Source organism: Danio aesculapii, chromosome 24, assembly GCF_903798145.1.
Source record: "Danio aesculapii chromosome 24, fDanAes4.1, whole genome shotgun sequence".
NCBI lineage: Eukaryota > Metazoa > Chordata > Actinopteri > Cypriniformes > Danionidae > Danio > Danio aesculapii.
In genome coordinates, this window is record NC_079458.1 from 8,072,512 (window position 1) to 8,100,505 (window position 27,994).

Here is a 27,994-nt window from a genome sequence, read left to right on the forward strand (position 1 = left end):
TCGGTTATCATCTACAGACACAGAAATAGACTAGTGGGTCCTTGCTTCCAGCTGGTGCTTGTTTACAGTCGGCTTATTTTGGAGCCTCTGTCTGAGAAATAGGAAACGAATCACATTGAGCTTTTGAACGTCACATGACGCAAATTTCACTGTAAAGCTGAATTGAGTCCCAGTGTGATGCAATATTTGCCATACTTGAAAACAGCGTTTTCAGCCAGCACTTCAGGGCAAGTTTGCATTCTGGGAATGACTGAAATCCAGCTTGACAGAACATTCAAATTGCAAAAACAAATCAACTCACAGCTTTGGAATCATGTTGGATTAAGATATGATCCAAGCTTCAAGTAAAATAGAGCCTGAGTGGTGCAGCGAGATTGAAAATATTAAATGCAATATCTAGATTTTTAATTGTAGTAATCTGAAAACTGGCTGTCACAATGCATGCTTTAATAAACTTATTTGATTCTGACTTTAGATCATTTAAAGATGACAAAATTGCAAACTCTAAACTACAACTTTGTTAGCATAAAGGTCGAATTTAAAGTTGCGTTAGAATTATATCTATGTTATTATGGTATGCATTAAAATTGTAATAATTTAACTCTTTATTCTCATTTTTATTTGAAACATTCAAACTTATAATATATATTCCCAAAATGTTTTCATTTTAAGTGTCATTATTAATAGTTATTACTTATCTACATTTGTAAAAATTACAAAAAATTTTAGTTTTGTAAGTAATTGATTTTTATTCTTAGTTATAATTATATATGTTGTAATAAGCACATTTGTTTTTTCTAAAATATAATATTTTAAATATTGCTTTTAGCCCTGACCATAGATCATTCACTGATGATAAAATTGTGAACTCTAAACTACAACTTTGTTTGCATAAAGGCCAAAATTAAATTAGTCATGAGTTACATAAGAATTATATACATGTTATTATGGTATGTATTAAAATTTTTATAATTTAACTCTTTATTCTCATTTTTATTTGAAACATTCAAATTAAAATATATATTTTCTATATTTTTCATTTTAAATGTCATTATTAATAATTATTACTTATTTACATTTGTGAATATTACTAATAATTTTAGTTTTGCAAGTAATTCTTAGTTATAATTATATACAGTTGAAGTCAGAATTATTAGCCCCCCCTGCATTATTAGCCCTCTTGTTTATTTTTTCCCCAATTTCTGTTTAATGGAGAGAAGATTTTTTTTTTCAACACATTTCTAAACATAATAGTTTTAATAACTCATTTCTAATAACTGATTTATTTTATCTTTGCCATGATGACAGTAAATAATATTTGACTAGATATTTTTCAAGACACTTCTATACAGCTTAAAGTGACATTTAAAGGCTTAACTAGGTTAATTAAATTAACTAGGCAGGTTAGGGTAATTAGGCAAGTTATTGTATAACAATGGTTTGTTTAGTAGACTATCGAGAAAAAATATAGCTTATTATATATATATATAGGGGCTAATAATATTGACCTTAAAATGGCTTTTAAAAAATTAAAAACTGCTTTTATTCTAGTCGAAATAAAACAAATAAGACTTTCTCCAGAAGAAAAAATATTATCAGACATACTATGAAAATTTCCTTGCTCTGTTAAACATAATTTGGGAAATATTTGAAAAAAGAAAAAAAATTCAAAGGGGGGCTAATTATTTTGACTTCAATTGTATGTTGTAATAAGCACATCTGTTTTTTCTAAAATATAATATTTTAAATATTGCTTTTAGCCCTGACCTTAGATCATTCATTGATGATAAAATAGTAAACTCTAAACTACAACTTTGTTTGCATAAAGGACAAAATTAAATTAGTCATGAGTTACATTAGACTTATTTCTATACTATTATAGTGTGCATTCAAATTCTAATTTTTTTTTTTTTGTATTTTAATCCTTTTAATTCATTATATGCATATCCTAAATACTTTACTTGTAATGTCATTATTTATTAATTATTTTCACATTTATGAATATTACTATTATTTTAATTTATAAACAATAGATTTTTTTTAGTTATAAAATATTTTTTTTTCCATTTTAATTTTAATAAAAATTTTAAAAAAAATTGTATTGTTAAAAAATGTGTTTTTTGTAATGTTGGTAGTTTTTATTTCTATTTAGCTTTTATTAAATTGTCTTCAGTCATTTAAGTATGTCAACTTAACCTTATTTTACAAACTGTGAAACAATAAAAAACAAAATGTTTTAATTCAAAGTCTAATAATCGAAAATTAGATTTTATTTTAGGTTATTATAAAAAATTATTGTTGCTTCTAGTTAAAGATAAGAATACTGAAATAATCAAGGCTTTTATTTTGTGAAATAAAGTGCTGCAGTGTGATTAAAAATATTTAATGCAATATATAAATATAATTACATTACATTGTCATTAAAATTACATTGTAATATTAGCTTAATTTTAAACAAAAATATTAATAATCTTATTTTTCGTTAATGACAAATTATTATTCATCTATTTTAATTTTATAAAAAATAAAATAAAAGAATAAAGCAAAGCAAAGATTAAATCAAGTAAAGTAAAAGTAATAAAGTAAATCAGCATAACCAAAGGATTTCAGTACACAATAAAAGGACTCTCAGTGTCCTTCAGTGCTTGTTCCAAAATAATGTCGACAAACTGACCTCTCAGTGCATTGCTCGCTGGGTAAAATAGCATCAGGAAGGGTGACTTTGCTCCTATCCAGAGGCCCGAGGCTCTGACCTGTGTGATTGACGGCTCGATTGGCAAAGAGAACATCATATTCCACACAGTTGAAGAGAAAAGTTGTAAACGTGACCACAAACAGGAATTGCCTGAGTATAGGAATGCAAAAACAGACATGATTAGTTATTGAGAGTGCTATGCACCCAAACCGCCCTAAAGAATGAATGAATGAATGCTTCAGGCAACAAAAATAAAGTGAATATAACTTACACAAGTTCAAAAAACTCTGATAACACCATGCAGGCGAATCCATTCTTCTGATGGAAGTGATAGATGTGAGCGTGTTAAGAACTTTCACATTTCAATAAACAGTTCAATCAGTTTTAAAGAAGCACAGCTTTGTTTAGTCAGTAATGAACGAAGAGTGTAACATTGCCTTCTGATGAATAGAGACAGTGTGTTTTCTCCATGAAAAAGAGAAATTATACCATTCTGAGCATTCTAGTTAAAGATAAGAACACCATTCATACACAACTGCTGACTGTTCTGAGGAAAATGCATTTTAAAAAAATTATTAGCAATTTTCTGGTTTAGACTATGAAATGTATGTGCATCAAAGACATTTTAGAGTCTGCATTGAATTTGCAAACGAGTGTTTATGTACTTAGAAAGCATATTAAATGCAAGTAGCTAACGTTTAAAAAAAACATAAAAATAAATGTCAATATTATCACAATAATATTGTGATATAAAGTATAAAGATTTAAAATGCCAATTAATTAATATTTTGGGAGTTTACTGTGAACTTTTAATATTCTTGTTCTTAATATGCAAGAGCAAGAACAAATTTCAGTCATTTTAATAATGATTATATATTTATTTATTACATTTTTTCAGGTATATTAAGAACCAGAATCATTTATATACACATATGAGCAGTTCCATGCAAATGTCAACCTTGCCATGAAAAAGTTTTCACCAAAATAGAGAAATCATTTATAAATTTTTTCATTAGGCAAATATTTTACAGTACTTTAATCATAAAAGTGGCAATTTCACATTTGTCACATCCATAACGGCACTTTTTCCTCATAAATGCAAAAATGTCAAATAAAATAAAATCAATAATTTTTGTTCTATAGTGAGCCAACTCATATCTCTTTGATTAGCATTATTTCTTTTGGGTTGTGCAGTTAATAAAGTATGTTGTAGACTGTAAACTCGCAAACTTTTTTCGTCACATCCAAAACGTGTGCTTATTTTCCTCATTTAAAGTATAAAAAATGTTTACAGATTGATATTTTTCTGATCCTATAACTTTGTGGTTAGTTGTTTTGTAAAATATAAACAGATGTGTCAATATAATGTTAACCTATTTTCTATGTGATTTTATGTTTTGAGTTTTTACTGCAAATGTCACATCCATAACGCTGGAATTGCTCATATATAAAATATATATTTTCTTATTTTTATTTCTTTTCCTATCTAAACTAATTGTGGACTGACTGGAATTTAATTTTAATCTCCTGTAAATCATTGTTGTCATTATTTTTGCTTAAAACAATAATAAAAAGTACACATTGTAAAATATTACTGCAATTAAAAAAAAAGAGAGAAAAACATATAAAACGCTGAATTACACTTTTGTTTTGATGCTCAAAAAAGCCTTTTTATTTTTGACATAAATTATACTGCATACGATTTTATGTTTGTTCAAAGGATATTCTTGTAAAGAAATTGTCGAGGTTCTTGATATGATGCCATGGGTCTGAAAATCAACAAAGACAATGTTAATCAGAAACTATGATTCATATAGGAAATGATGCACACTGTTATTTTTTATACTCTACAGCTATGGGAAGCTACTACAAAATCTAATTTTCTTTGGATTTACAATTTAAACATGATTTTTGTTTTACTCTGCAAACCACTAAAGAAATTTCAGCCACACTTTACAATTCACTAAGGCGTAATCCAAATCCATGGTTGTTAACATTAAGTAATGCACTGTGAGTTAATATGAACAATACATTCATTACAGAGTTTTATTTCATGTTTGTTACCATATACAGTGAGTAGGAAAAGTATTCAGACCCCCTTAAATTTTTCACTTTGTTATATTGCAGCCATTTGCTAAAATCATTTAAGTTCATTATTCCTTTATTAATGTACACACACATCCCATATTGACAGAAAAACAGAATTGTAGACATTTTTTCAGACTTATTAAAAAAACTAACTAAAATATCACATGGTCCTAAATATTCAAACCCTTCGCTGTGACACTTATATATTTAACTGATCATCCCTGAGATGGTTCTACACCTTCATTTAAGTCCAGCTGTGTTTGATTATACTGATTGGACTTGATTAGGAAAGCCACACACCTGACTATATAAGACCTTAAGCACACAGCTAAAATAAAGGAGCGGCTTCACAACAAATGTTACTGTTCTTGAATGGCCCAGCCAGAGCCCTGATTTAAACCCAATTGAGCATTTCTAAAGAGATCTAAAAATGGCTGTTCACCAACGTTTACCATCCAACCTGACAGAACTGAAGAGGATCTGCAAGGATGAATAACAAAGGATCCCCAAATGCAGGTGTGAAAAACTTCCCAAAAAGACTTATGGCTGTATTAGGTCAAAAATTCTGCTTCTACTAAATACTGAGCAAAGAGCCGGAATACTTAGAACCATGTGATATTTTAGTTTTTCCCTTTTAATAAATCTGCAAAAATGTCAACAATGATGTGTTTTTCTGTCAATTTAGGGTGCTGTATGTACATAAATGAGGAAAAAATTAACTTGAATGATTTTAGCAAATGGCTGCACTATAGCAAAGAGTGAAAAATGTAGGGGGGTCTGAAAACTTTCAGTTCCCACTGTGTGCATGTATGTTTTCTATAGCTGTATGATGTAAAAGCAAACCATAATGACCTCCTCTGCCCTCTGGCACGTGGATGAGTAAATCTTCCTCTCCTGGAGGCGAGTCTTCATCGTAATCTTCAATCCGCTGATACTCCTGGTACGTCTCAAAACCAGCCATCGTGTTTTACATTCTACCTCTCTATAATGTTCGCCACAGATCCTGAACAACATATATACTGTGACATTAGGGCTCAAATAAGACAAAAATAAATCACATTACACCACATGCAAATAAACCAGATCAACTGACCAACTTCACCGTCCACACAAGACTCTGTTTTAGTGTATTAAAATCACCCAATAACACGGTCAGTTCATGAACAGTTAAATCGAGGACAGGCGTGATTATTGATTACTAAAAGACAAAGACACATGTTATCATCACAAATTACGACGACGTGTAAATATTAACGTTATTAATATAAACCTAACATACTACTGATAAATAATTTTTGCGAACTGTCAGTAAACAGAAGCGGTTTTAACAGATGACTGTTACACATTAACCTCATCCTGACAAAACTGCTAAGTATTTGCTGACATCGCTAATGATCTTCTAGTTGAGATTTCGGTATTGAAACTATTAATATTAAAAAAGGGACTGGATTAAAATACGCAAAATGAGCCTCACCATCCGAGCACAGATGGTCCTCGCCTTTGCTCTTCACAACAAAAACAGATATGACAACAAACATCGCCTGTCGTCACTTTGGTTTCTAGAGCGTCACTTCCGAGAGACTTTTATTTTATAGATGTTGATGTGGTACAAACCTTTTATTTTAAGTTTGGCTTAATACTTAAGGATAAAAAATATATTATGTAATGAGTAATTTGTTGATATGTTTATTAAAATGTTATGTTCATAAATGTACATTTTTCAAAATTCCCCCAAGGCCAGTGGTGTTTGAAGAAGAATTTGTGATATATTTGACGATATTAAGAGAGATGAAAAGTCAAAAAGCAAGATATTCATGTTCGTCGTTAAAGGATTTTGGTTTCATATTTTGAGAACTTCAACTCCCCTGGTGCTTAATTTTCTTTATCGTTTATTTTACTTGTTCGTTTTTGTTATTTTATTTATTTATATATATGTATTATTATCAATTAGGATGTGTGTGTATATATATGTATGTGTGTGTGTATATATATATATATATATATATATATATATATATATATATATATATATATATATATATATATATATATATATATATATATATATATATATATATATAAAGATAACTTTGTTGTTGTTAATTAAGGCCTTTTACTATGCATATTTTATGTTCACGATGCAAATATTCAAACTGTAAACCTTCCCTAAGCAAGTAACCGATAAAAATTATATTAATTTATTTTTTAATTATGTGTCTTTACTGTCATTGTTGTCGTGATAAATATGTTCTGTATGCTCATTCTCCTTGTACTCAGTAATAAATTAATTTAAGAAAAAATAATATAAAAACGTTTTAGAGAAGTGTACCAAACGACGCTTTAAAGAAATAATATACATATATACTGAAAATATATTATACATTTGCTTTATGTTATTTTTAGTACAATAATAAAATAATTTAGAAAATACGAAAATTGGCAATTCAGTTGTTTGAGCAATGTACACAATTCAAAAAAGAAAAAAGCGTAGTCATTTGTACTGAAAATAATTTATTTTCATAATACAATCTGTGTATAATTTATGCGAATATAAAAAGTATAATATAAAACGAGCGTATTTTTACTTGTGCTCAGCTGTGACGTGTAGGGGCACGTTTGTATTGCGTAAACATGGCGGCGTACATGTTAATCCTTGAATGCATTTAGTCTGGTGAACAATCTTTCTTGTTTTCATCACTCCGTCATTTTAAAACACTTCTTGAACATGTTTCATTTTGCACGTTGCAGTCGATTGACTCGTGGAACTGTCACTTCAGATCGACTTCTGAGCTCCCACAAAACAAGAGATTTCCTCTTCCAACACCTCAATAGGTACATTTAGTATTGTTTTGTTTTATATGTGTTCGTCTGGCTTTGAATTAACAGTCGAAACATTTCCACGTTGAACTGGTTATTGAGGTAAAGTGAGTTTTATATTCACACATTCGTCCAGTGTTAACTTGTAATATGCTCCTTGTATTGTTTACCATGGTACTTTGAATATTGGGTCTGAAATCACATGGGAGAATGACTTAAAACAACATAAACACTATTTATTTGACTGTAAACAATGTTGTACTCCGATAGTCATTGGCTGCTAATATGATTTTACTATTTAGTATTTGCAAAGAATAACGTTACGCTTCTGAAATTGTATTATTAAGGAGAAAGTCTCAATGTGTGAAAATAAAACCAACTTTACCTCAATGAACTGGTTAGAGGGGTTAAGATTTAATTTGTGTCTGCATATAAATACAGCTAATCTTGTATATGTAATCAAGTAAGGAAGTTGATTTATGCATGTAAAAGGTGATTTATAGCTTAGCAGGGCAAGAATCTGCGGACATTTAAACTATTTTTCGGAGAATTTTGTAAAAAAAATAAATAAATCTGGATTTATGTGGAATTATTTTGAGAATATCATAACTATAAACTTAAAAAGTTATTCTATTTTTTATGTTATATATTAACTTTAATCTAATGTTTCCAATGCAAATCCATCCACTTATTTGGTAAACAAAGCAAGTCTATTATATAATATATCTACTAAAAGACTTTTACTTTACAAACTGTATTGTGAATTAATCAAATGAACACTTTCATAGTCATTATACTGAAATTAATTAAAAACTGAATAAATACAAATTTAGACACATTTACACAAGTAAATAAATAGACTCAATGATGGACTAAAAATCGGAGGAAATCTGTGCACACAGATTCCATGTGGGCCGACTTATTAGTGATATGTGTACACAGAAAAGTAGTCACAGTATTGTTGACTTTAAGAGGTTAAGCAGAATACACTGGCTAGCATTTACAGTATAACGACATTTTTATGTAAATGTGTATATTGTTTGTTTAAATATGTTTATAATTACACATTTGTATTATGTGACCTTGGACCACAAAATCAGTCCTATGTTGCACACATATGTTTTAGCGAATATCCAAAAATACATTGCATGTGGCAAAAATAACTTATCAATTTCTTAATAATTATTATTTTTTATTAGGTACCAAAAATCATTGGACTATTGAGTAAAGATCAGTTTCCATAAATTATTGTTTTTACAGTTTTTCAACTAATATATAAAAATGAAACTTTTTTTATTATTGGTTATGGGCAACCTAATTTGGACAACTTTAAAAGATTTTATAAATATTTAGATTTGAGTTTTTTAATCTTTATATTCCAGATTTCAAATTGTTGTTTCTCAACCAGATATTATCCCATGTCTACAAACCCTACATAAATGGATTAGGGTAAAGTTGGTTTCAGAATTCGGACTTTCAACTTCTTAATTTAATTTCAGAAAAGTATTCTTTGCAAATTCTAAATAGAATTAGAAAATAGAATAGAAAATCAAAATAGCAGCCAATGACTATCATTGTTCATTTTGATCAATTAAATATTGCTAATGTTGTTTTGAAGTCATCCATGCATGCAATTTCAGACCAGATATTTAAAGTAGCATGGTAAACAAAATGGGGAGTGTGGTAAACATGTTGCCATGTTGTGTTCATTGTAGTACATCATTATAATTAATCTGCATTTGCCTTTTTAAATTCTGCTTTACTATCATTGAATGTGAAAGTCTAAATTTAGCAAAACCAACTTCATATATATTATTTTATGCACATTGTAATAGCACCATGAAGTATGCCCCAATTAATAAGAAGGTAGGTAATTGTAATATTATAATGCTTTCTGAAGGATTTTAATTGCATGTAAGTTAAAACAGATTTTAACTAATTAATGGAACATGTTGATATTATTTTGTTTTTAATTTAAATGGGAAGCATCACATTTTTGGAACATTCCATGATAAGGTTTTATCTTAACATTTAGATTTATTTAGTTGTTAATATTCTATTAACAACACAATGGTAACGTTTTGTAATGCTAATGTTTTAAAAATGTGCCACAAACATTACACTGATAACATTTCATCCTACCGTTTTTGTAATATTCCATTGGTAATGTTTTGCAATGCTAACATTTGAAAAATGTTCCACAAACATTACAATGGTTTGTATCCTAAAGTTTTTAGAATGTTCCGCTAACAACTTAATAGTAACGTTTCTAATTCTAGCATTTTAAAACAAATCCATTAACAACACAATGCTAACGTTTTGTAATGCTAATGTTTTAAAAACTTCCACCAACAAAGCAATAATAACATTTTTAACCTAATGTTTTAACACAAATCCATTAACAACACAATGCTAACGTTTTGTAATGCTAATGTTTTAAACAAAGTAATGATAACATTTTTAAGCTAATGTTTTTAGCACGTTACATTAACAACACAATGCTAACTTTTTAAAACATTCCTCATGTTATCCTTAATAAATATCCCTTATATCTTTATCTCTTATTTTCAGAACGTTTGATTAACAACTTAATGGTCACAGTTTTAATAGTAATATTTTTAAAACATTCCTCCAACAACCTCAATGATAATGTTTTTTTTTTTTTTTGCTAACGTTTTTTGAATGTCTATTAATTGCAGATAATGTTAAGGAACCATTCTACAAACATTATGCGCTAATGTTTTTTGATAACTTTGAGAAAACCTTTAGAGAACGTTAGGAGAGCATCCCCTGTTAGCTGAGATGTGACACTCAGGACTGGCATAATAATAGCTAAAAATGACATTTTTATCATGAATATTCAAATAGAAAACAAAGCGTCCTGAATTATTAGCCCCCAAGTATATTTTTGTCCTCAATTTCTGTTTAACGGAAAATATTTTTTTAGCACATTTTTAAACATAATGGTTTTAATAACTCATCTCTTTTCAGATCTTTGCCATGATGACAGTAAATAATATTTTACTGGATATTTTTCAAGAAACTAGTATTCAGCTTAAAGTGCATTTAAAGGCTTAAATAGGTTAATTAGGCAAGTTAGGGTAATTAGGCAAGTCATTGTATATCAATGGTTTGTTCTGTAGACAATAAAATAAAATATTGCTTAAGGGAGCTAATAATATTGACCTTAAAATAGTTCTTAAAGAATTAAAAACTGCTTTTATTCTAGCCGAAATTAAACAAATAAGACTTTCTCCAGAAGAAAAAATATTATAGGAAATATTGTGAAAAATTCCTTGCTCTGTTAAACATTTGGGAAATAAATGATAAAATAAAATCACAGGCGGGCTAATAATTTTGACTTCAACTGTATATATTAAACTATAAACAATAATTCAAAACGGTATAGTTTTGAGGATCATTTAGTAATACCATCTAACTCTGTACTTTTTCTTTATCTCGTGTTTTACAGGCGTGGAAAGCACTCAGCACCATGGAGCAGCTCTCAGATCCCATCCACACAGTTGACAGTTGGCGCTCCTGTGCTCCGCGTATGGAGACAAGCTCAAAAACTCCTGCGTCTGACTTCCAGACCGCAGCTCAGACCACAAAACATCTCTCTCAAATTCATCCTCGGACCTGCTGCTTTGACAGTGACGGCACGTTTGCTTGGATCTTCAGCTCACTGTGAAGCCGATGTGAATAATAATAATGTCCCACTGGAGATTCAGGTGAAAGAAAAGATTCCCGAGTTCAGCTGGGCTGTTCTGTGGGAGTTTGTTCGGCCACAGCTTTTTGCTCTAATGGGAGCCATTCTGGTAAGTAAACAATGGACTACATTTAAGTCAAAATTTTTCCTTCCTGTGAATTTTTTTTTTCTTTTTCAAATATTATGATGTTTAACAGAGCAAGGAGTTTTTCACAGTATTTCTTGTCATATCATAATACATATTTTATTGGAATGTGGAAGTTTGAAAACCATTAGACAAACCTTTTTTTTTAAGGAGAGTACTTTTATAGACATTTTTTAAAAGGTACCACCAGGAAGGATCTTAAATTATTTATCAAAAATTGAACTGAAAAATATTATTTAACTTTGAGGATATTTTTGTGTGAATTTGATTTATTTCTATCCTATATAGTTCTCTAAGTAACTTTTTATTGTAATATGAATTTGTTTTTATCATGTAATATTTTATGTACATCCATTTTGCCACGAAATAGCCATAAGATGCTGATGTGTCAAAAAATAAATAATAAATAAATAAATAATATTTTTTTCTTCTGGAGAAAGTCTCATTTGTTTTATTTCAGCTAGAATAAAAGCAGCTTTAAATTTTTATATATATATTTTTTAATATTATTAGCCCCCTTGAGCAATATTTGTTTTGATTGTCAACAGACAAACCATCATTATACAATGATTTGCCTAATTACCCTATTTTGCCTAATTAACCTAGTTAAGCCTTTAATTGTCACTTTAAGCTAAATACTATTATCTTAAAAATATCTACTCAAATATTATGTGCTGTCATCATGACAAAGATAAAATAAGTCAGTTATTAGAAATGAGTTATAAAACTATTGTGTTTGGAAATGTGTTTAAATACAATCTTCTGTCTGTTAAACAGAATTGAGGAGGAAAAAATATAGGTGGGCTAATAATTCATGACTTCAACTGCATATGCACGGCAAGTGTTTTTCAGCCACCGATAAACTTTTTAATTCCACAATGTTCCTTTTACAGCATTGATAATGTCGTTTAATTCAAATATAATCCGTTAAATAGACTAATTTAGTTGTTCAAGCGTAAAACAAGGTGAAAGGCCGTAAAAGCAAGTGCCTTCAAGAGAGCACAGAAACGGAATTGAAAATACTGGGGTAAAATACATTTTTGTACTTTAAGGACATGGTGTGGAACAATGTAATTTAATGCAGTGTTTTTTGTTCTGTGTGAAACCTTTTTATATCGTATCTGATCTGATTTATTTAGTATCTTAAACACTGCAATTTTATAATGGCATGACCGTTTACTGGAAGCGATTAAGCTGGCTCATTCCAAATTAAAAGTCCCTGTGCAAATACCTTTTGCTATGTTTAATTTGTTATCCATATTTGCTAAAATAATTGTGCTTTTTTTTATTTTACTCTTTCGATAGTTTGGTTTATTAGAGTATACATTTTTAATCTATGTCAGTTTTTCCAGGAGTTTGCAGAGACAATTTAAAAATATACATTTACAGCCTAAAATGACTTTGTGAAAGCTTTTCTAAAAAACCGGTGGCGTTATTTGCTTCAATTATTGTGCTATGCTGTGAAAATACACAAATCTTTTTGAATGGATTTTTTTTCCATCTCCTATGGGTTGTGATAAGATATAATATTGCTTTGTAATATTACATAAGCAAGAGTGCACTGTTTTGTGAATATCAGCAAAGCCAATATTGATTATCTACAACAGTTCAGCAAATTAGGGCAACACGGTGGCTCTGTGGTTAGTACTGTTGCCTCACAGCAAGAAAGTCTCTGGTTCGAGCCCCGGCTGGGTCAGCTGGCATTTTCTGTGTGGAGTTTGCATGTTCTTGCGTGGGTTTCCTGCGGTTGCTCTGGTTTCCCCCACAGTCCAAAGACAGTCAAGGTGAATTGAATAAGCTAAATTTGCTTGTGTGTGTGTGTGTGTGTGTGTGTATGTTTCCCAGCGTTGGGTTGCGGCTGGAAGGGCATCCGCTGCGTAGAACACATGCAGGAGTAGTTGGCGGGTCATTCCGCTGTGGCGACTTCTGAAATAAAGACTAAGCCAAAAGAAAATGAAGGAATGAATTTAGCAAATTAATATAGTTACGTTTTAGACAAAAAAAAATTTTGCCATTGAAAATAAATAAAAACAAATCTCACCTCAAAGGAAAAACAAAAATACACTCAGCAAAATATTGTTTACTTTTTATTATGAAGAAGGAAATCAGTATTGCATGCCAAAATTTTAATGAACCTTTCCAGTCTAAAATGACAGATTTTTTTTAAGCATTTCTCAAAACTGAACATTATTTCCATAAATTGTTGCTTTAAAAATACACAAATCTTGTCAAGTGTATTTATTTTTTGATCTCTTAGATTTTTTAAACTATTAGACTCCTGTAAAAACTGTAAAACTAAAAAATCCTGGAGGGCCTATTTAATATGTCTGCTGTGTCTTCTTTCAGCTTGCGTTTGGAGCAGCAGCTCTTAATATTCAGATTCCTCTGATGTTGGGGGATCTGGTGAATGTTGTTGCTCGCCACATGAGAGAACAAGCAGGTCATTACATGAGAGATATTCAAGCTCCCGCCATCAAGCTGCTCGGATTGTATGCTTTACAGGTACATGCATTGATATAAGTATTGTATTGATATAAAGGGCACCTATTTTACCCCATTTACAAGATAAGCCTTTGGTGTCTCCAGAATGTGTCTGTAAAGTTTCAGCTCAAAATACCCATCAGATTAATTATTATAGCCTCCAGAATCTGCCCGTTGTGCTGTCGAAATTCATCGTTCATTGTAGCTGTTTTTGTAACCCGTGGCTTAAAATGCAAATGAGCTGCCTCTCCCCGCCCACCACTCCCACTTGCATGTCTGCTTCTCATCATGTTACATCAGATAAACAGCAGTCAGTGACAGGGAAAGACTCAAATCAAGCTGCAATACAGCTCATTAGTCAAAAATACCAAGTAAGTTTATTTGATGTATTTGTGGTGGAGTTTATTCAAGCCTTTCTGAAATGATGAGTCTCACACAAATGCCGTTTGCAGTACACATACACACACACACACACACACACACACATATATGTATATGTATATATATATATATATATATATATATATATAAGCGTTTACAAACTTGCTTTGTTTTATTAACGTTTTTAAACTTATCAAACGTATTAAAACAGCAGAGAGTTGGAACAAATAATTTAATCCCAGTTTATTTGTGAAAAAATGTTCTGTGGACATGTTTATTATTAAGGAAACATGGCGCCTGTCAATCAATTTGGTCGCCATGTTGCGGTGGGCCTCAAAATCATTGGGATTTTTTTGGGTCCTATTTTAACATCAGGAAAAGTAAAAAAAAGAGACTTGTTGGGTTTATATCACTCCAATATGACAGTGGACACACTATACTTACACATATTTCTGTCCAAACAGCTTACAAAAGTTGTTTCATCATAGGTGCCCTTTAAAATATTAAGCAGCACTGGTTTCAATGTTGATGATAATAGTAACATGTTTTCCTAAAGGGATAGTTCACTCCAAAATGAATTAGCTTTTCATAGATTTTTGGTTGATTCATGATTCATATAGTGGCTATCAATAGTTTCCGTTTTTTTTATAGGTTCCAAATAAACACATTTAAACAAACCAATAACCAATTGACTGACACTGTATGAATCACCAGGATAAAAATGTACTGAAGTATTACAAGACACTGAAGACTGGAGGAGTAATAATGCTGAAAATTCTGGAATCACAAAATCACAGGAATAAATTACATTTGCAAAAATGTATTCAAATCAAAAACACTTATGTCAAATAAAAAAAAAAGGATTTCACAATGTCACTGTTTTCATGTATTTCTAATCAAGTAAATTCAGCCTTTGTGAACATAGGAAGTGTCTTTCAAACACATGGAAAAATATTACTGACCCCGAATGTGTAATATAAAAATCATATGCTTTTTATTTCTATTTTCTTCTTTCAGGGTCTGTTGACCAGTGGCTACATCATTCTTCTGTCTAGAGTTGGAGAAAGAGTGGCTGCAGACATGAGGACGACTCTCTTCACATCCTTACTTCGGTTTGTACAGTACTGTTTTTAGCTATATTTGTTAAAGAGTATGTCAGAAATCCTGATATTTTGTCTAATTGTCTGCCTAAATGTCCCGCTACAGACAAGACATAGCATTTTTTGATGCAAACAAGACTGGTCAGCTGGTCAATCGCTTGACATCGGACATCCAGGAGTTTAAATCTTCTTTTAAGCTGGTTATTTCTCAGGTAAGACATTTCAGGCATCAGTTTATATGTATGTATGTATGCATGAAATATAAATATTTTCCATCACTATTAATAGGAAGGTTAACTAAAATAAAGATTTGATAAAAAAAATTTCTTCAGTAGAACATTAAAGTTGATTTTTGGTAAAATTGTAGTACTTGGAGAGTCAAGAAATGCAATCAGGCAAAACTAAATTAATACTCCTGGCAATAAATTGAGGTTTTGTGAAGCAAAATCATATGTATAAGAAAGTGATTATTATTTAAAACTTTAATCCACAGCCTAATTGAGTTACTAAGACTTCAACTTATCATCAGTGTTGCCTGTACATGTGTGTTTTTTTTCTTTTTTATTGTAAGTGACAGAAGCTGCTGACTTAATTACTTGACTAAAGCCCTGCTCACACTCTGAGATTTCAGCCACGATTTTGTCGTTAAGACAAATTTGGGAAATTCTGAAAGATTGCTGAAATCCTGGGCTAAAATCTGTGATTATCTAATACTAGAATGATAATGTAATAAATACTAAAATAGATTTTTATTTTTAGATTTTTTTTCCATTTTTGATTGTTGGTTTGACATGTTCACCGACCGATTAATGCTCGTTACGATTAGATTTTTCCTCTGATGTAGTTCTGGCAGTGTCAGAAGAACTTTCCTGCAGTGTGACAACAGCTGCGATGAGCGTCAATCCCGGAACCAATAGCAGCGACGAATTTGATTACACAGTCCATGCGACAATTCAAATTACCCTGGGGAAATATCAGAACAGTTTTTTATCTTCCTGGTTTTATTATTGAGGCGCGCTGTGTGCAAAATTGCCGCTACAGATTGTTTACGTTTGCTGTGAGGAATCATTTCAGAACGAGGATAGTGAAAGTGTCACGGGGGAGTTTTCTTCCATGTTTAGCACGTCTAGGATCAGGGTGGGGACAAGCTGGAGCGTCCACTCTGATCCCCTGGGCTCTGCAATAGTTGGGGAAATTCCAAATTGAACCAAAACAAACGATTACAATTGGCTTATGATTGGCAAGGAAAATTCGGGAAATGTGTCAACCAGCAGAACCTGGGAATTAAAAAAAAAAAAAGCATTTAGCGATTGTCGTTTAGTCTGACATTATGACAGCTGAGATCTTAGTTTGATGTAGGACACATTATTTATTTTTAAAAAATCGTGAGCCGGCCTTTAGAAACCATTTTCAGTAATCAAGAAGGAGAAGTTTGCTCATTGAAAGATAAAGATAAAGAGAGTTCTCCCAAAAATTAAAAAATCTGTCATTTACTCAGCTAATTGACTTGATTTAAAGGTCTCGTGAAGTGCTTTGAAATCTGCCGTTTTATTTAATGTGTGATGTAATGTTAACTGAAACACGAAGAGGGGATGGGACATGTATTAGCCCCTCCCCTTTAAAAAGAACAGCCAATAGAGCTTCGTTTTTATTACAGCTCTGCCGGTGAGAGTGTTTGAGCTCAAGCGCCTCAAATGAAAACACATTTCTAAACATAATAGTTTTAATAACTCATCTCTAATAACTGATAAATTTTATCTTTGCCATGATGACAGTAAATAATATTTGACTAGATAATTTTTTAAGATACTATCATTTAGCTTTAAGTGACATTTAAAGGCCTAAATAGGTTAAGCAAAGTAGTATAATTAGGGAAGTCATTGTATAACAGTGGTTAGTTCTGTAGACAATCAGAAAAAAATATTGCGTAAGGGGGCTAATAATATTGACCTTAAAATGGGTTTAAAAAATTAAAAACTGCTTTTATTCTAGCCGAAATAAACAATTAAGACTTTCTCTAGGAGAAAAGATATTATAGGAAATACTGTAAAAAATTCCTTGCTCTGTTAAACATCATTTGAGAAATATTTGAGGAAAAATAAATATTGCACAGGAGGGCGAATAATTTGCTGAGCTTAAACTTGTGAAGCACCACACATGTCAGAATGAAGGGGATCCAAATCTTTGAAACTTAAACTTAATGCTGTTTTTTTTCAGGGTTTGCGCAGTGCCACGCAGACGGTAGGCTGTTTCGTCTCGCTGTACTTCATCTCTCCCAAACTCACGGGTTTGACTGTGGTGGTGCTGCCCTGTCTGGTTGGGGCTGGAGCTCTCATCGGCTCTTTTCTCCGCAAACTCTCCCGGAAAGCACAGGAGCAGGTAACAAACCCTGACGCAGGACAGAAGACACTACTTTTAATTCCTGTTTTTATGAAAAGTCTCGCTTTCTTTCTTTTTTAAGGTTGCTAAAGCTACAGGAGTGGCCGATGAAGCTCTTGGTAACGTGCGGACAGTGAGAGCATTTGCTATGGAGGACCGAGAACTAGAGTGAGACTTTTTTTAAAGATTTTTTTCTCATTTTTTGTGTTGACTTTAATGGGAAATATCTGCTTAAGTGTTTTTGACAGTAATGAAAACTAAAGCTTTTGTTGGTAAAAATGCATTTAGATGCACTTAAAATGCACTTATTTGGTGCATCAGATTAAACCTACAAAAGTGATTTTATATATACAAAAGGCAAAACTGTTAGCTCTCCTGTGAAATTATTCGTTTTATTTTTTCAAATCTTAAATGCTGTTTAACAGAGATTTCTGTAATACATTTTAATGACTAATAATTCATTTCTTTTTGTCTTTCCTTGATGACAGTACATAATATTTTACTAGTTCGTTTGGAAAAGATACTAGTATTCCGCTTAAAGTGACATTTAAAGGCTTAATGTGGTTAATTAGGTTAAGAAATTAATTTCTTGCTAAAAATATTGACCATAAAATGATTTTTAAAAATTTTAAAAACTGCTTTTATTCCAGCCAAACTAAAATAAATACTACTTTCTCCAGAAGATAAAATGTAATATTTCCTTGCTCTGTTAAGCATCACTTGGGAAATAAATAATATTACAAAAAATAAATAAAAATACAATTTCTCAGAATGGCTAATAGTTTTGACTTCAGCTGTATCTATAGAAAGCATTTATATGCAAGTGTAAAGTGAAGCTTTAGAACTTTTTAGGAAATTAAATGTACAAATATGAGGGAAATAATGTTTTATTGCTTGACAGATGCAAAAATGAAAGGAAATGAAACTTGAAATAAATAAAAGAATAAGCGATTCTATTAAATTGCTTAATAACATGCGATGGAATTCAGGGAGTTTCATAAAGCTCTTTTGCCATCGTTAATTATGTGGTAATTATGGAAATTCTTTACTAGCAAACACCAAAAAATCAACAGTATTTAACAGTACACCTACATATAATGCGATGAGGTTAAACTGCTTAGTTTTACACCATATATGATCTTCTTAAAGGCACAGTTCACCCAAACTCACTCTTAAGTGGTTCCAAACCTTCATGGGTCTCTTGTTTCTGCTGAACTTAAAAGAAGATAGTTTGAAGAAAGCTGAAAACGGTAACCATTGACTTCCCTAGTAGGAACAACAAAAACTATGGAAGTCAATGGTTGCAGGTTTTCAACTTTCTTTAGAATATCATCATATGTGATCAACAGAAAAGAGATACTAGTGAATGATGACAGAGTTTTCAGTTTTGGGTGAACTATCCCTTTAAGAACTAGACAATTAACATGCCTTTATTTGTATATGTTACCCTTATTTTCCTTTTGTATAAATGTATTTTTTAAACATAGTATGGTTAGTATCAGTATTTGATAGAGGTGATACATTTTTCAGGAAATGAAAATTAATCTGCATGATTAAAACCGTTCTGCTGTCCTCTTCCTCCTCTCTCAGGATGTATGCTGCTGAGGTCCAGAAATCAGCTGCAATGAATGAAACACTGGGCACAGGAATTGCTGTATTTCAGGGCTTGTCCAATATTGTCCTTAACTGTGAGTAATGATGCAATTTTTCTGATTCACATCTAATAAGCTCATGAAGGAAACTTATTCAGGATCATAGCAACAGTGGGGACAAGGGGGATACGTCCCTCTCACTTTTAGAGACAGACCATTGAGAAACAGGTGATTAATAATAAGTAAAATTTTGGATCTCATTCAGCTATCCCCCCCACTTTTAAAATGTCCGCTACTCCCCTGAATGTATTATGTATTATTTTATTTTCCTCTTTGACAGGCATTGTTCTGGGCACCATTTTTGCCGGTGGGTCTTTGATGGCCCGTGACGACATGTCACCTGGTGATCTGATGTCATTTTTGGTCGCCTCTCAAACAGTGCAGAGGTGAGAATGAAGTAAAGAAACTTAAAGGGATTGTTCACCCTAAAAAAATTGCATTCACTCACCCTCAAGTTTGGTTTGGTTTCTTTCTTTCTTTCTTTCTTTCTTTCTTTCTTTCTTTCTTTCTTTTCTTTTCTTTTCTTTTCTTTCTTTCTTTCTTTCTTTTCTTCTTTTTCTTTTCTTTTTCTTTCTTTTCTTTCTTTCTTTCTTTTCTTTTTCTTTCTTTCTTTCTTTCTTTCTTTCTTTCTTCACAAATGAAGAGATTTTGAAGAATGTTAGAAACCTGTTACCATTGACTTCCATAGTAGGAATAAATACCATTGAAGTCAATGGTTACAGGTTTCTAAAATTCTTCAAAATATTTTCTTCTGTGTTCAACAGAAGAAAGAAACGTATAAAGGTTGGGAATAAGTGAAGGGCCAGTAAATCATGAAAGAAATTTCATTTTTGAGTGAACTATCCTTTTAATTGCAATGTTTTCCTGTACAAACATCATTCTGAACCTGCAGGAAAGTCTAAATGATGCTACAAACATGATAAGTAATAGAATCTCTTTACATTTTCCTCTCTGCAGATCTCTTGCCAGCATTTCAATTCTGTTTGGACAGGTGAGTGAATCATTGTTTTTCTGTATTTTTTCTGCATTTTTTCTGCAAATGGAAAAACCACTTGAATGTTCTCAGTTTCTCTGGATTTGGGGTTTATATTGATGTGTTTGTGTAAAGTGTCATATTTGTTTTATTCTGAAAACCACAGACGACATTTCTTCCACATTTAAAATATGTAATTTAGAGCGATTTAAACAAAGTCAAATAACAGAAAGGAGCCCATGTTTCCAGATACATTCATTTAGATTTTTAGGTGAATTACCAGTGTTTTAACTTCTGAAGAGTTATAAAATCAATATGTGATTATTTGTTATTCTGACCAGTCCTAATGACATTATTTTTGTTTGAAAATTTGTAGGAACGTTATTAGACCTTTATAGAATATGCAGTGGGGGAAATAAGTATTCAACACGCCACCATTTTTCTCAGAAAACAAATTTCTAAAGGTGCTGTTGACTTAAAATTTTTCCTGGGGTGTTGATAACAACCAAAGAAATCCATATATGCAAAGAAAACAAATTTAATTGGATTAGAAATTAAGTTGTGTAATGAAATGAAATGATGCAGGGATAAAGTATTGAACACATGAAGAAAGAGAGTATTAGAAATGCAGTGAAGGCCCAGACAGCAGTTAAAATCTCTCAGTAGTTCTTCAGCAACCCTCTGCCCTTCCTCAGTGTAAATGAATATCAGCTGCTTCAGTCCAACATCTACATTAGCAGGATGAAGATGAAACCAGCGTGGACATTTCAGCAAGACAATGATCCAAAACAGCCATGGAAACTCTCAAATGCTTTCAGAGAAAGAAAATCAAGCTTTACAATGGCCCAGCCAACTTAAATTCAATAGAAAATACAAAATAAAGACCAGATTTGATAGACGAGACCCACAGAACAATGAAGACGTTTACACTCCGTTGAATTCTGTGAAAAACTCACATGTGACGTCTTTAAGCCGCCATCATAAAAAAAAAGCCTTTATATTAAGTATTAAATATACATTTCAGTAGTTCAGCACTTTTTCCTTGTGTCGTTCCATTGTAATTAGACAAGTCATTTTCAGACATTGTTGGTTTTGTTTTATTTTTATGTTTGTATTGTTTGGGTTTTTACCAACATCTGGTTCAATTCCATGTTAACAGCTCCTTCAGAAATATTATTCCCAGGTAAAAACATGATGTGTTCAACATTTATTTCCCCCCACTGTATATATGGACCCTTGATAAGACAGTTATGGTGTATTTATCAGCATCCTAAATCCTTGAAAGTCTTTAATATTTAAGTAAAAAAACAACAACAACATATGTACATTTATAAAGCTATACTTTGTATTATAACAAACAATCACGGCTTATGTGAAGTGTTTCTTATGTAGCATCTATGGGCGGGAAAGTAAATGCCATTATAAGTCTCATACAATATTTTTTTTCCTTTTCTGAAACCGTTGATAACATTTTCAAACTTTTCTTTTATCATTTAAGCAAATGGGATTGTAAAAAATGTATTTGTTGTACTCTCCCATTCACTGCGCTCCAAGTTTACCCCAATTATGATGACTTCTGCTGCTGAGAAACCTGGAAATTGGTCCTTAAATTGATTGATAAACTGTGAATTCTGTTATCTGTATTCAGTAAATTCTAATATTTGGTGTTGTCTGGTGTCAGATGGTTCGTGGGATGAGTGCCGGGGCTCGAGTGTTTGAGTATTTGGCTCTGGATCCCTCTGTTCCTCTCACTGGAGGAGGACGGATCCCACTGGACACTCTGATGGGCAGAGTTGACTTTGTGAACATCAGCTTCAGGTATTTCTCTTCTGCGTTTGCTCTAAAATGTTGTTGATTTTGTTGTGTGATGTTTATTCCTGCTTGCTTCTCAGTTACCCAACAAGACCAGGAAACCAGATCCTGAAACACTTCAGCCTAACTCTGCCTCCCTGCAAAACTGTGGCTATTGTTGGAGAGTCAGGAGGAGGTACTCTATCAATCTGTCCATCCATCCATGTCATTCTATCCATCCATCCATCCATCCATCCATCCATCCATTCATCCATCTATTTATCTCCATGTTTCAACCCATCCATGATTCTTTCTATCTATCTATCTATCTATCTATCTATCTATCTATCTATCTATCTATCTATCTATCTATCTATCTATCTATCTATCTATCTATCTATCTATCTATCTATCTATCTATCTATCTATCTATCTATCTATCTATCTATCTATCTATCTATCTATCTATCTCCATGTTTCCACCCATCCATGATTCATCCATGAATCATCCATGTTTCCATCCTTTCATCCATCCATCCATCCATCCATCCATAGATCCATCCATGTTTCCAGCCATCCATGATTCTGTTCATCCATCCACTGATCTGTCTATCTATTACATTCATCCATCTTTCCATCCATCCATCTATCTATCCATCTGTCTATCTATCTCCATGTTTCCACCCATCCATGATTCATCCATGTTTCCATCCATCCATCTATCTCCATGTATCCATCCATCCATGATTCTGTCCATCAATCCATCCATCCACCCATCTATCTCAATGTTTCCACCCATCCAGGATTCATCCATGTTTCTATCCACCCATCCATGATTCTGTCCATCCATCCATCCATCCATCTATCCATCTATCTCCATGTATCTACCATCCATGATTCTGTCCATCCATCCACCCATCCATCCATCCATCTATCTCCATGTATCCACCCATCCATGATTCTGTCCATCCATCCACCGATCTATCTATCCATTCATCTATCACATCCATCCATCTATCTATCACATCCATCCATCTATCTCCCTGTATCCACCCATCCATGATTCTGTCCATCCATCCACCGATCTATCTATTCATTCATCTATCACATCCATCCATCTATCTATCACATCCATCCATCTATCTCCATGTATCCACCCATCCATGATTCTGTCCCTCCATCCATCAATCCATCCATCCATCCATCCATCCATCCATCCATCCATCTATCTCTGTTTCCACACATCCATGATTCATCCATGTTTCCATCCATCCATCGCCATGTATCTACCCATCCATGATTCTGTCCATCCATCCACCGATCTATCTATCTATCCATCTATCACATTCATCCATCTATCTATCACATCCATCCATCTATCTCCATGTTTCCACCCATCTATGATTCTGTCCATCTATCTACCCATCCATGCATCCATCCATCCATCCATCTATCTATCTCCATGTTTACACACATCCATTCATCCATGATTCCATTCATCCATTAATCCATCTATTATCCATCCCATCCCATATCATCCATCTTTTTTTTTGTTCTATCTGTCTGTCTACTGTCACACTAATCTAAAATGAATATAACATTAAGCTCCTATTGTTCGTTTCTTCCCTCTAAATATGCAGGTAAATCCACAGTGGCTGCTTTATTAGAGCGCTTTTATGACCCCAACAGTGGCGTGGTGATGCTGGATGGGCTGGACATCAGAACACTGGACCCGTCCTGGTTAAGAGGACACGTCATCGGGTTTATAAGTCAGGTACATATTCTTGTCTCTCTCTCTTTAATATTTCATCTTCTCTGTTATATATGTATGTGAAATATAGCATGAATATTGTAATTCAGTGTTGTCTTAATTGCAGGAGCCTGTACTGTTTGGTACCTCAGTGATGGAGAATATCAGGTTTGGAAAGCCCAGTGCCACAGATGCAGAGGTGGTGTCTGCTGCGAAACAAGCCAATGCTCATAATTTCATCACAGGATTCACAGACGGATACAACACAGTGGTTGGTAAGCACTGTAAAAGAAAAAACTGGAGATAAAATATACTTATAAATGTTTTTTTTTCTCTTAATGGGATAGTTCTCCCAAAAATATAAGTTAATACTAAGACTGCAGCAGGTGCAATGAATGATATTATGAAATGATATAAAATAATTCACATCTTGGTAACTAGGTAACAGTGCATAGTATCATTGCCCCTGCTGCAGCCATGTTACAGCAGCACAGTTTCTTGATTATTACGCCTGATTGAGTTTAGTTCATATCAGCATAGAAAATAGTACACAATTCCTCAGACCACAATGTAACTACTAAAGAGTTGAGCTATAAATAAGAAAATTATCTAAACTTTTATTTTATTTGGAGTGAGATGCTAATAGCCTAATTCAATGATCTATCTATCTATTCATCTGTCTATTATGTTCTATTCATCCATTGGTCTGTCTGTCTATCCATCTGGGTGTCTATTCAACCATCCATCCATTCATCCGTCCGTCTGTTTATAACGTTCAATCTATCCATCCATCTATCTATCCATCAATCATGTTCTATCTGTCTGTCTGTCTATATATCTATCTTTCTATTCATCCATCTATCCATCCATCCATCTGTTTGCCTATATTTGATCCTCCAATTTGTTCATCCATCTATCTATCCATCCATCCACCCATCTGTTTATTATGTTCAATCTATCCATCCATCTGTCTATAACGTTCAGTCCATCTATCCATCTATCTATCTATCCATCTATCTGTCTGTCTGTATGTCTATGTATCTATCTTTCTATTCATCCATCTATCCATCCATCCATCCATCCGTCCATCTGTTTGCCTATATTTGATCCTCCAATTTATCCATTCATCTATCTATCCATCCATCCATACACCAAGATTGTTTATAATGTTCAATCTATCCATCCATCTGTTTATATAGTTCAATCCATCCATCCATCCATCCAGCCATCCATCCAGCCATCCATCAATCATGTTCTGTCTGTCTGTCTGTCTGTCTGTCTGTCTATTTATCTATCTATTCATCCATTCATCTATTCAACCATCTGTCCATCCATCCATCTGTCTAAAACGTTCAATCCATCCTTTTATCCATCCGTCTGCCTGTCTATCACATTTGATCTACAATCTATCTATCCATCTGTCTACAACAATCAATCCATCCATCCATCTGGCTGTCTATCATGTTTGATCCATCCAACCGTCTGTAACGTTCAATCCATCCGTTTGTCTGTCCGTCTGCCTGTCTATCACATTTGATCTACAATCTATCTATCCATCTGTCTACAACAATCAATCCATCCATCCATCTGGCTGTCTATCATGTTTGATCCATCCAACCGTCTGTAACGTTCAATCCATCCGTTTGTCTGTCCGTCTGTCTGTCTATCACGTTTGATCCATCCATTCGTCCTTCTGTCTGTCTGTATTTTTATTTTTTTTGGAGTCAGATGCTAATAGTCTGATCCAATTCAATGATCTATGCTAAGCTAAGCTAAAATTGTTCCCTCCAGACCTGGAGATCAGCTGAATGGATTAAAGAATTATAAAACTCAACTGTTTAACTCTAGGGGAGTTGTGAATTGAGCCTGTTTGCAAATAAAGTGAAGTATTCATTTTGACATGTTTTTCTTTAAACGTGCTCATCTCTCCAGGTGAGCGTGGAGTGACTCTCTCAGGAGGCCAGAAGCAGCGGATAGCGATCGCTCGAGCACTGGTCAAAAACCCCAGCATTTTGATCCTGGATGAGGCCACGAGTGCGCTGGATGCGGAGTCTGAGCGCGTGGTTCAGGAGGCGTTGGACAGAGCTACGACAGGACGCACCGTTCTGATCATCGCCCACCGGCTCAGCACTATACAAGCAGCCGATCTCATCTGCGTCATGAGCAACGGACGCATCGTAGAGGTCAGATCTCTTTACTAATAGACAATGGGAATGTGTGGTTACAGAGCAATGTATTCTGGGAATTTGGGGAAATTGCATCCCATTGATCTTTAGGTTTCTTGTATCATATACAGTTGAAGTCAAAATTATTAGGATTCTTTTTTTCCAAGTGATGTTTAACAGAGCAAGGAAATTTTCACAGTATGTCTGATAATATTTTTTCTTCATGAGAAAGTCTTATTTGTTTTATTTCGGCTAGAATAAAAGCAGTTTTAAATTTTAAAAAAAATCATTTTAAGGTTGTTACGCACCGTCTAGGGATGGTGCACAACATGAAAGACTAGACAACGAAAGTGAAGTCAAAGGTTTATAGGGGTTTGAATTCGGGAGCTGACAAGGCCAAAATAACAAACAAAAATTCCTTTATGTTAAATCTCTAACTTACCTGATCAAAAATAAAAGAAAAGAAAGTACAATTCACTACCCTAACTACCTAACACAAAAACAGAGGTCAAAAAGGTTTCACAAAGAAAATGGCGTCAAACTCCTTACTATCCCAATATATATACTATTTACAAACTATTTACAAAACAGGCAATCATATTTAAAGGACAATCCAAAAATCAATGTCAGCAGGCAACAAAGGTCAAACCAGCCAGTGGAACAAAGTATCATAAACAAAACAAACACTAACACAAAAAGTACTCACAAATCTCAATAGAATCTCAGTAGTCACACAAAACAAAAAGTACTCATCCTCAATCTCAAATCTCAATATTCAGACTTAACACATACATCATGTTTGAGATAAAAGAAATCAGTTATTAGAAATGAGTTATAAAAACAATTTTGTTTAGAAATGCGTTGAAGAAAAATCTCTCTGTTCAACAGAAATTAGGGGAAAAATATACAGGGGGGGCTAATAATTTCAGGGAGGCTAATAATTCTGAATGCAACTGTATTTGCAATAAACTATAAGCGCACAAAGAAAATAGTAAAGAAAAGCAAATATGGAAGTGTTTTGTTATGGGAGCTTGTTGATAATCTACCCCTCACATTTTCAGCTTCTCACACACAGGGTGTTTATAAAAATATGCACATATACACATTAGTCTATTTTATTTTGAGTGTTTTAATATGTTTTTTTTAAGTATTGCTATAAAACAGTCTGCTTTTTTGTGTTGATTTAGGTTTACATTGTGCGCTCCTGAGCATGTCCATAAACATACGATTTTACTGATTTTGGGATCAGTACTATTTATTTTAATGTTTTACAATAAGCTTATTACACTGTAAAGAAAAACTGTAAAGTAGTGAAATGTTATTGCTATATAAAATAACGTTTTTCTGACTGAAAGTAGTTTAAAATTTTATGTATTTCTGTGATTTATAGCTAAATTTTTTATTTATTGTTTATGTGTTTTCAAAGGCTGGAACACATCTGGAATTACTGAACAAAGGAGGATTGTATGCGGAACTCATAAAGAGACAACGATCTAATGGACACAAATAAAATACTGTACTAAGTATATGTCACTACAAGTTATTTTGAACGCAGAAATTCATTTGGTGCTCTGTCAGATTGTAGCATATTGAGTTTTTGAGAAACAAAATTCTGTGTTTTTAGTTTTACCATCATAGTTAAATATCTGTGTTGGTAAACACAGTGTTTTTAAATAGTGTTTTTATTTCCCCAAACACCAGACTGAAAGTATTTGAATCTTTTCCTTTTTTAAATGAAAGATTTTAGTGAAATGAGATGTACATTTTATTTTGAAACATGTATCTGTCAAAATCGTTGTGTTAATCTGCTCGTCTTCCTTGAAAATTATGGTATAATAAAATTAAAAATATTCTTCTGCATTCCCATT

General features: G+C 32.7%; 2 protein-coding genes across 2 annotated transcripts in view; one reads left to right on the forward strand and one right to left on the reverse strand.

The window, feature by feature from the left end:
• atg9b (autophagy related 9B) overlaps positions 1-6,332 on the reverse strand; it is a 30,779-nt gene extending 24,447 nt beyond the window's left edge. The window contains exons 1-5 of the mRNA XM_056450459.1: positions 6,258-6,332; positions 5,636-5,786; positions 4,419-4,464; positions 2,967-3,029; positions 2,675-2,845 (exon numbers count right to left, since the gene is read on the reverse strand). Coding sequence (XP_056306434.1) covers positions 2,675-2,845; positions 2,967-3,029; positions 4,419-4,464; positions 5,636-5,744 — 389 coding nt within the window. The 5' untranslated portion in view covers positions 5,745-5,786; positions 6,258-6,332. The remainder of the gene's footprint in view (positions 1-2,674; positions 2,846-2,966; positions 3,030-4,418; positions 4,465-5,635; positions 5,787-6,257) is intronic.
• A 1,066-nt stretch (positions 6,333-7,398) lies between these two features.
• Positions 7,399-27,986, forward strand: abcb8 (ATP-binding cassette, sub-family B (MDR/TAP), member 8). Its single transcript, XM_056450954.1, has 16 exons — positions 7,399-7,615; positions 11,073-11,418; positions 13,801-13,956; positions 15,334-15,428; positions 15,523-15,628; positions 17,634-17,795; positions 17,878-17,963; positions 19,386-19,483; positions 19,728-19,833; positions 20,405-20,438; positions 22,102-22,238; positions 22,313-22,407; positions 23,852-23,985; positions 24,089-24,236; positions 25,894-26,144; positions 27,553-27,986. The coding sequence occupies exons 1-16, from the start codon at positions 7,509-7,511 to the stop codon at positions 27,634-27,636; spliced, it is 2,145 nt and encodes a 714-aa protein (XP_056306929.1). The 5' UTR covers positions 7,399-7,508; the 3' UTR covers positions 27,637-27,986.
• Positions 27,987-27,994: the final 8 nt, after the last annotated feature.

Excerpts from the sequence above, each read along its gene's own strand:
- abcb8 (XM_056450954.1), top strand. The coding sequence starts at position 7,509 with ATGTTTCATTTTGCACGTTGCAGTCGATTGACTCGTGGAACTGTCACT. Across the intron at positions 15,629-17,633 it reads TTAAGCTGGTTATTTCTCAG|GGTTTGCGCAGTGCCACGCA; the intron begins GTAAGACATTTC and ends GTTTTTTTTCAG. Across the intron at positions 22,408-23,851 it reads TGTTGGAGAGTCAGGAGGAG|GTAAATCCACAGTGGCTGCT; the intron begins GTACTCTATCAA and ends CTAAATATGCAG.